Source organism: Leiobunum rupestre, chromosome 4 (genome assembly GCF_980474605.1).
Source record: "Leiobunum rupestre chromosome 4, qqLeiRupe1.1.hap1, whole genome shotgun sequence".
Taxonomy (NCBI): Eukaryota; Metazoa; Arthropoda; class Arachnida; order Opiliones; family Sclerosomatidae; genus Leiobunum; species Leiobunum rupestre.
Window position 1 is genome coordinate 62,847,902 of NC_143387.1, and position 10,485 is coordinate 62,858,386.

General features: G+C 37.9%; 1 protein-coding gene across 1 annotated transcript; it reads right to left on the minus strand.

The window, feature by feature from the left end:
- Window positions 1-8,363: 8,363 nt before the first annotated feature.
- Window positions 8,364-10,055, minus strand: LOC149948692 (uncharacterized protein C14orf119). Its single transcript, XM_090172391.1, has 2 exons — window positions 9,863-10,055; window positions 8,364-9,655 (listed from the first exon to the last, which is right to left on the minus strand). Exon 2 carries the CDS (start codon window positions 9,287-9,289, stop codon window positions 8,909-8,911), a length of 381 nt encoding a protein of 126 aa, XP_090028517.1. The 5' UTR covers window positions 9,290-9,655; window positions 9,863-10,055; the 3' UTR covers window positions 8,364-8,908.
- Between the last annotated feature and the right edge of the window lie 430 nt (window positions 10,056-10,485).

Genomic DNA, 10,485 nt, shown 5'->3' on the forward strand with positions numbered 1-10,485 from the left:
CACCACCTTAGACCTTATTAAGCCATCAAGCGACTTTTAAAGCCATTAATTCAGGTGGCCAGGGCTGCGTTCAGCAGAGCTCATCGGACTCACCGATTACTAATCGGTTACATCGGTTTCCTACTGTACGCTTTTTCGCGTTTCCGGTTTTGACTACTATAAAAGCTACGCCATTTTAAAAAACACCGATGACTGAATAAAAGCGTTCATCAACTTACGACGTCATTATGACGAAAAAGCTCATTGGTGGAAAATATCAAATCCATCGGGTTTTTTTCCGTTGACTGCTACTGAACGTACCCCTAGTTACAAAGCGTAGGAGGGTGGTGGCAGGCCCTTCGTGCCACGCGCACCAACATCTCGATACACTAACTATTACCGTTAACTTCAACAAGTGTTTATGGAAGGGGAAACCCTAGAGCTAGGGGAAAAACCCCTTAAACTAGTGGGGAGAGAACTTGCCAACACAACGTAGAAGGAGTTGTTCCAAGTTTTCACCCAGTGCCATAAGCTAGGATCGAACCCGTGGCCGGCTCCAATTGCTGCGAGGCGAAAGTGCTAATACAACGCGTCATAAAATTAATTTCATTGACATGAATACAAAGAGCAATTAAATCCAAAACCCCGTCAAACAACCTACTGGTTTGAACTGAAAGTGGAACTATTCATTGAATAATGAACCGGTAGTAATAGCACGCCCTGGACTCTGTAGGATCCTCGATAAGAAGCCAACGACCAATTATAACTACGATCACATCAAATAATTAAATGATCCCGAGAGAAGGTACAGTTATCCCTCAGATAATGGACCGGTACATGTATAAATAATATCATCGACATCAAAACAACTTTTATCACCCTTTACATATTTATCTATTATTCTCCATAAGAGATGGCGATAGTGCATCGTGAAGCCCAATACAATTGTAAAGCTCTTTGGACTCTTCCCTCGATTTCTGTGGTCCCTGGTGCGGCCAGAAAGTACAAATATGGTGTATATAGCGAGAATCCTTCACACCAGACGCGCAATTTACAAACTTTTACCCGGAAAGGGAGCCGCTGTACACAACATTCAGCCTGGGCGTACAAAAATACAGAGGGGGGCACAAAAATAAACGAATGTACAAATATCCATTGTGTAATAGACCAATATGTAGTATAATGCCTAGATGGCGCTGTAATGTAATCAATCATAGCGCCATCTGTCGATCACGATTTTTTTTTAATATTATGAGAACGTCGTTGGGAGCTCTCATTAATTTTGTCATGGAAAATCTCGTTCTTAATAAATGAAAAATCTCGTTCTTAATAAATGAAAAATCTCGTTCTTAATAAATGAAAAATCTCATTCTGAATAAACGGGAAAAAATTTCATTCTGGAAAAATGAAAAATCTCTATCGTTCTGAGTGAAAAATCTCGTTCTGAATAAATGGGGAAAATCTCGTTCTTTATAAGCGGGTCTCATTCCTAATAAATGACAAATCTCGTTCATAATACGCTAGTTTTGGTTATAAAAGTTAAGATTTACTAAATTTAGCTTTGTACTGATAATACCAAATGTGATTGCAAGTTCATTTCATTTATATCATCAGAACGAATCTGCAGTAAATTTTGTTTTTCGCTTCTCAAAATCAGCCTTCCTCGCAAAAATGCCCTTGTCATCGGAAAAGTGGTCACTGAAGCAATGACTTTCAAGCTGCTCTATGTCTTCCAGCCCATGGTTCTGTGTCGGGAAAGTGGAATATCTCTTCAAGGACACTCTATCCGCGCTGATTTCTAATCAAATTTTTTTATTTGGAAAACGTAGCGCTATTATCGCTGCAATAATAATAATAATAATCAGCTAGGCCAATACCCAAGGCACCACCATAGGCTTAAGTCATCGAGCGAATTTTAAAGCCATTTATTCAGGTGGCTCAGGTTGCAATGCGCAGGAGGGGGGTGGCAAGCCCTGCATGCCCCGCGAGCCAACAGCCCCTGCACTTACCACTACATTCTGGTATTACGATGAATTTAATTATGGCTATTAACAAATCATGCTACAAATCGGTCGAAAACATTGCATAGAACTAGTTTTAAATTTAACATACTTAAAACGCTCACTTAGATCTAAGCAATGAATTGAAATATAAACTGACATTCGAAAGAAGTATTTAGTTAATTTTTTAATTATGCCAGTGGTTCGCATGATGACTTAGGCCTAAGGTGGTGCCTTGGGTATTAGCCTAGCTGATTATTATTATTAACTAATGGGTTTGTATAGTGAATTAGTGATTTAATTATTCAAAAATTGGTCACATCAAATGTTTTGGGATCCAATTTGAATAAAATTGCATCCAAAATTTAATCAAATTGGATTAAAATAAATATATGGCATCCCTCTACCTGTTGGAGCAAAACAAATTGCTTTTAAACCCCGCCTGTATTGTGTAAGTGCCTCCGCGAAATTCAACTGATGCAGAAGTTTTTCGATAGCGGTTTTAGCATTCTAAGGGGATATCTTTTCCCCCGAATGAATTAAATTACATCGTATATTTCCTCGCAAAACTATTATTTATCTTCAACGGCACTCGATATGAATTTTATTTGGGTTTTATTCTATAGGTATTAGCTCAGTCTGTCTAACCATGCTAATGTTGAGATTCGAAGTTTTAATAAAGGGGGTATTTTCGACCCCCTAATGAAAATTACGGCGTATATTTCGAGGCGAAACTCTGATTTATCTTCAACGGCATTTGATAGGTGATATGCAGGCCTTGCATCAGCTATACCAATTTGGGCCATTGGAACACTTTAAATTTGGGCATTATATAGCTGTGCATCGATCCGTTATTACGATTAATGTAAATGATGCATCAATCAATAAGTAACATTGAGACCTCGGATCTGTGATATCAATTTGGGTATTTGGACCCCCAAAATGTTGGCATTAGCTGTATATTGTACTGTTATTGCGTCAATGTCAATAATACTTCAATTGATAGGTAATCTCGAGGCTTCGCGAATGTTTTATCATTTGGGACATTGGTGGCTGACACTAATTTTACGGATGGGCTGATTTGTTAACTTTTAAATGCTTCTTAAAATCGAATAACAATAATATTGGCTAAGTTAGTGGTCAAGGTAATTTTATAATTTGTTTAAATCAAATAAAGTTAAAGCAAGTGTCGGCTCTAGGTGAAGTAGCTCTTTTTTCAACAGATGTCGCTAGCGTCGAAATCAAAACAAGATGCTGAAGCTACATTTTGACTCAAAAGGCGGGACATAAAAGTATGCTTCGCGTTGATTGGCTCGTTTGTAAATTTGTCAATAACTTCAATTGTAGTAATTGTTTACTATATATTTTATATGGGATATATAATTTAGGTTAAAGTTCACTAAGCAGAGTAAAAGTGGCCTAAATATAATACTCTATAATGGCTCTCTGACGACGTTATTGTTTCGCTATTTTGAATTTTAGCTTCCGTTCCCATTAATAGATGGCTCCACGCTCTCCACGAAAGTCACTTTTTCGAAGATTCGGATAGATTCATGACCATCTCTAATAACAGGGGCCTTTTCATAATACAGGTGGCAATGATAGAGCCGACAGTTGCTTTAAAATATGAATAACTATTTAAAAAAATATTAGCGATTAATTGGTTGTAGAAATCGATTTCGTGAATCTCTAAAGAATACTGCCCTCTCAAAAATAACAAAAATGAATTCGTGGATATTAAAATTAATCCATTCATAGAATTTGAAGTACTTTTGTAGGTAAGGGGCCAGCGCCACGGGAGGGGCTTTCCAATTCCTTTCTTCCTGTCCTCTTCGCATTCCATAGTTATCTTTCTTTGGTATAATTTTGCTGTGGTCTCTCTCTTAGCTGTAGTTAGCTGTTAATTATCTTCTTAAGTTTCCTTGGTTATTGTTCCCTGAGATGGAAATAATAACTGGAATTCAAAGACGAAGTTAAACTTATAAGCCAAACCCCTGTAGCAAAGCTGGTCGTATTAGAGTCGGGTTGTAGTCGAAATGTTGGTTTTAAGTCGAAGACCAAAAGCCGACTTAAAAAGTCATTAACGTTTTAGCGACGAAAATAAGCAATTCGGGCGTATGTAAAGTCGAGCCAAAGTTGTTTCAGAGTCGGTTATTCATCTATTTAGAGTCGGTTTACTTGTTAAAGGGTCGGCAATTTGTAAAGTTGTTTCAGAGTTGGTTACGTATCCGGTTACAGTCGGATTACAGTTGTATACTGTAGAACGTTTAGGGTCGGCCGACAGTCAGCCGACTCGTTTACCCCTAGGACATTTGGACCTTAAAAAGCCTATCTGGCCGACGGTCGGCCGACTTCGTTATTTACGTAAAAAAATCCGAGGTCGGCCTGACTCTGATTTGCTACAGGGGAAAGGTTGTTTGTTTTGTAAAGACAATGATAATATAGTCAGTAAAGCCCAGTACTTTCGCCAATACTTCAAAGATTACGAAAACTGCAAGCAAAGGGCGGTTCTCTATGACGGACAAAATCGTGGTCATGACGACCAACCATGATGCGGCCGACGAACACGTATTGGATTTTGTTTTCGGAACGAGTCTACGTCGTAAAGTTTCAACGCTTTTTAACGTTTCCCATTGAAATGTTTTCGACCAATCCCGAAGGGACTAAGTCGTTTATAGTGATTCCTAAATCATAATTATTTAAATTAGGTAAATACAACGTTTCAGCGCTATTTTGAAGCTCGGTTTACAGATGTTTTTCCCCATTGTCAACCCCCTCGGTGGTGAACGTTTCGTTGCGGACCTCTCCCTGTTGTTTTATCTCTATTTCCTCCATACTCTTTGGAACCAGTGCATAATCATCACGGTTGGACGTGTCTGAGCTCCCTTGGAGCCGCCCTTTTACAAAAAGGTGTATTTATTTATTTATTGGAAATAACTGCTCAAAGAGCCACTGAGGCGGGCTTCTGATTGAGCATCGTTACAGAGGAGCTCATAGAGTAAGGAGGTAATACAAGTATGAATTAAATAACTACACTCTTAGAAAAAAGGGTGTTTTGAGGGTTTGTCCTAGATCTCCCGGGTTCTTTGTAGAACTTTAAAGAGTTTTTAGTCATCGAAGAGGTTGTTTATACAACCTTAGGGTTTTATTTTTATCCTTTGGGTTTAGCATATAATTTGGTTTTATTTTGGCTACAAAGGGTTTTATTTGGACCAGGTAGGGTTTTTTAATAACACGTAGGGTTTTCATTTGACCACGTACGGTGTTTGTTGACCGCGGAATGGGGTGTTTGTTGACCAATTATGGGTTTATTCTAGATCTTCAAATATTTAATATTTGAACCTTTTGGTATCACAACAACTTAATGCTTTTTATTGTTGAAGTTTAAAATAGATCTTAATCAAGTTTCCATTTGACCCTTAAAGGGTAATTGTCACAACCCTAAAATTGGTTAAAAACCATTTAAATGGATAGAGGACTTCCGAAAATGGTTATACAAAAATTTCATGTTAATATTTCCAGTATTTGATTTATTATTAACAAGCAAATTACGAGTTTTTTCCCCGCGACTCGAGAATCTCAGAACCGCTTGGTTGAACCTACCCGCAGCGCCATCTCGTGAACGAAATATTATTTTCCCCGGTTTTGTCGTTTTTCGGTCGGAACTGTCGTCTGCTACGACATTCTCCTTGGCAATTTAACCGAGTTATATTCGTAGATTGTAGTTTATCGTGTTTTTAAAATGCCTTACACGCCGCACTTTCTCAAATTTTTTGCTGCTTCATTGGGTGGTAGATAAAACCTAGGAAAGATATGAGACCAGCCTTTGAGGCTACTAGATTGAACCTTGAAGGGTTTTAACGAAAGCCCCACGCGGAGGTTGTTAAATTTGTGGATGGATTGAAATAGAACCTATGACGGGGCTAGGTAAAACCTTAAAGGTGCTACGGTGGATTAACTAAGCACCTAGGTTGGAGTTACATAGAACTTTCTATAGTTCCAATATAACCTAAAAGGGTTGTTGATAAAACCGAAAGAAGATGTATGAAAAACTCCTGACGGTACAAGATAAAAACCTTAAATGGAAGATAATCAAACCCCTGGCCGTGCCAAATGAAACCTCAAAACAAGGGCTATACATAACAACTTTACGGGTTGAAAATAAGGGACATCGGTAAAAAACCCTTTTTCCGGTTACATGACACCAATTTTTCTAAGAGTGTATATACATATAGGAACTAATATCCATTGACACTGAAGAGGAGAAGTATGAGTGAAAGGGTGGGAGGCAAAATTACAAGATAATTCAAAAATCCGTAAAACAATCAATAAGTAGTAAAAAGGAAAAAGAATACATAAAATAAAGGGTACTTAATCAGATGACGCCGCGGAGCGTAGATTTGCAGCGAAAGGGCGGCGAAATGTGTGGCGATTTGGTATGGTGACTAAATCATAAGGGAGGGAATTCCGGTCCGATAGAACGGTATACGAGAAGTGGTGTTGCCGTTGGGTAGTAATTACACGGGGTTTGGATAGCTTGAGGGGATGACCACGAGTACTAGAATTATTATTATAGGTAAAAAAATCCGAGAAGTTTAAAGGGAGAGTATTGTAAAAAAAAAGTCATGGAGTAGGCATAAGTTGTTCAGGCGGTGGCGGAGATCAACATGGTCGATGTGTAGGAGGTGGGCACGAGTAGGAGCATAAGTTGGAAATGGTGCAAGGAAAAGCTGTTCGCTTCGCCACTTCAATCGGCTTCTCGTGGGATATTAGCATCACGCGTGTGCTCCACAACGTGGAATGGCCGACACTTGCACAAAGCCGACGAGCCAAGCGACTCGTCACAATTAATTCGGTCATTCATATGGTGAACCGTGCACTCTCGCCAATATCCTGCGCTATATCTCGTCTTGGGCGCAGCCCCCTCGCGGCTCAAAGTGCGGAGCTACTTACGTCCTCCCCTTCATGAGGATCCAGCTGCGACGGACCTCGTTTACTCCCTCCTCGGTCCGCGATTGGAATTATCTCCCGGACTTCCTTAAATGTCTCCCAAATCGGGCTAAATTCACACGTGAACTGTATCACTATCTAGCGCTATGTCAGCGTCTACTGTATTCCCACTGGCGTGATGGGCATTGCCTTTTGCCAGTTAATAAAAACTTTAGAACTTTAGAACTTTAGGTGAGATAGTTTCTGGGCTAGTTTAGTGAACGAGTTTTGTGCCTTCTGTAAAGCAAGAATGTCTGATTGAAGATAGGGTTTCCAAATGGCAGAGCAGTAATCAATATGGGGTAGAACAAGCGAAGTATATAAAGGGTCAGGATGAGTTTAGGAGAACGGAAGAGAAGGTTTCGGCGTATAATACCGGTGGTGGATCTGATATTTTTTAGATTTTATTAGTATGATTAGAGAACTTTAAGTTAGGGTCAACCAGCACACCAAGATCACGCTCAGAAAGGGTGGAATTAATCGGGGTGCCATTAATGAGGTAAACATAATTGGGGTTGTGCCGGCCAAGGTGGAGAACGGCGCATTTGTCAGTGTTGAGAGATAACCCCTTGGTGCGGGACCAATCAACTACAGCGGTTAGGTCAGATTGAAGTGCAGGCCCGGACTGGCCAGGTCGGCTGGTCGGCGATCACCGAGGGCCCCCGGCTCAAGGGGGCCCCAAATAACTTATAATAAATTTTTCCTTAAGGTCCTTTAAAGGCGTTTCAAATTAATGTGCACGTGGAATCTAGTACACTTTAAACGTTATTTGTTGTCCTATAAATAACCATTTAGATTTTTATCCATACCCCACATCGGCCGGTCCTCTAGCCGAGGGCCCCGAAGCAGCCAGTCCGAGCCTGCTGAAGTGACATACAGTCAGATGTGGATTTAATGCAATCGTAGAGTTTGGTGTCCAAGGGCAACCAAGGAGGCACGAACAACATGTGACAAAGGCTTAGTACTTTGCCGTGCTTCCGATCTAAAAGGGATTTTATTTTGGAAGAGAGGGAAAAAGGGAAAATTAAGGATTTTGGGTATTTTCCCTAGAAATATTTTGGTCTAGTACTTCAAATACCGCGACTCTACCTTTATTGGAATCCACAAATGAAATTAACTGGGATTCTGAAGTCTGTCATAGATTTTGAAATATTTTTAAGAAAAAATGTTTTCTTTATATCAGGCCTAAGTATTATAAATCTTATTGTTTTAGTTAAAAAAATTGTGTAAGGAATAAAAAGAGATTTATTAGAACCGACAGAGGGAGAAATGAGATTGTCCAAGTGGAAGCACACCACTGGTACATTGTAGTAGGAGCAAATAAAAAAACCGTTAAACCTCTAAAAGAGTTTGAATTTCCCTCTCCCATAATCTAATAAATAACAAGATATTTAAATATTTTAATACCACATGCTTTATTAAACTAAACTAAATACAGGTTACGGTATTTTCACCCTGAGTTACGTGACTTAATTCGTCTTTAAATATACATAAACAAACCATGTAAGCAAAGACAAATTAATATACCAATGATACAAATATTTCATCAGTCACAGTAAGCAGCCATGTAAAAAATAAATCCACACGAAATTGCAAGGTCAAATTGTTTCTTAATAAATGGAATGACTACAATATAATAATTAATAACCCAAAAAGGAATGTCTGTTAAAAATGTAGTTGCCTGAAAATTAACGATTTTACTAGGAATAATGTTTGATCACACAAATATTTTTGAGGATTTCAGTTGTAATTTTTTATGGTAACAATGAATATTAAAGGCCTGATAGTGTGGTTAACATATTTCGATGTTTGGTCAATTTGAAAAACAATAAACAAAAACAAACTATAACAAAGCTCATCAAATCTAGGAATGTTTAGCGTAAAAATTTGAGCAACTTTTTTTCTTTAAATCTAAGTAAATGGAATGAGAAAGCATCTTTTTATAGGACTTCTTCATTGTTCTCAAGCAGATCATTGTTGACATCTTTGTTATTCTGACAAACTTCTGATCCACCATGAAATTTCTCAATAAATTTTTCATCAATGGCACTTAATCGATTGAGTAACTCAGTCTTTTCCTCATCACTCCAATTGGTAAACCATTCGTTGAAGAGTTTCATACGACACTGAAAAATACTCGGAGGATGGTCACTGACATTTAATATTTTAAGAGAGTCAGGCAAAGTTCCTTCATCAGTTGGGGAAAATTTATCGATAAGAATCAGAAGAAAATCATCCTTCTGCACATCACTATACTCCAAAAACCACTGAACAAGATAGTCTAGCTGTTCAGATTTGGTTGGTGGTCCTCTAGGTGGCATGGTTTAATAAAGCGAGTTGTATTTCTTCGAATTTATTAGCTTGCTCTAAGAGGCTGTTAACAAAGTTAGAATCTGTAGCTTTTAATTTAATGAAGAAGTTGACCCTTTCTTCATTATTCCAAGATCGAAACCAGTTAAGAAACAACCTCAATTGGCAGTTAAATATGCTATTGTTTTGGTGAACATCCAAATTCGATATTCTGTTCACAAGCCTGTCAATAGTCGGTGCTGCAATGTCAAGAAGTTTTTCTAAAAAGATAGCCTTCGCTTCGTTATCCCAAATGGTAAACCAATGAACGACGCAGTTTGACTCCGAATCTGCATCTACTCCCATATGCTTGTAATTAAGTAAAGTTTATTTTGGACCTGTTGAAAAAATAAAGGAAATGAGAACCATAAATTCCGTGTCCATAAAAATTTTCATTTGCAGAATGCATGAAACTTTACAAAGGCTTAAGGCCTGTGTTCACTGTTAAACCGGTACTAATACAGAAAAGTCCAATGTTTCGTGATAATAGTCATATTTCCCATATTATCACCCAAAAAAGTTGAAATCACCTTATTTTAATTTACCTTGAATTCAATTACAAATTCATTTCGGTTTTTATTTTAATAAGATTAGTTTTCTAAGGAAAAAAGCTGCACTTCAATCTTTTCGTAATGTTGGAGTATTAAACGGCCAACTTTGATTACACGATTATTGCAGTATGCTATTTGGCCGTCGATCATACGACATGGATGAAAATACTGGACTAGATTGACCTTCTTTCAAAAGTCTATGACCGCGCAATTCAAATTTTAATCTTTTTTTTTTTGAAAATTTATAGAAAAATAATCCAAAAAGAAACAAATGGCAAACCTTTTTTATTTTGAATTTATAACTAATGTCCAAGTTCGATTAAAAAATGGAAACGCAAATCATCTAGTAACATGTCATATCACTCAATTCTTTTTTTTATCAAAATATATTTTCTTTCAAATACAGCAACAACAATTTTGAATGGAACACATCCAGAATGGCGCAAGATTCTTCAAAAGCCCATACCAATTCTTTGCATTGTCATTGTGGGCCATCCTTCTAATTATTGGGATCCATTACCGGAACCAAAAAACCATAGAAATCTTAAGATACTACAGCAGCTCAACAGATAGCATTCTGATTTGCCATGCCAAAATCCATTTTTTTTTAAATTTAA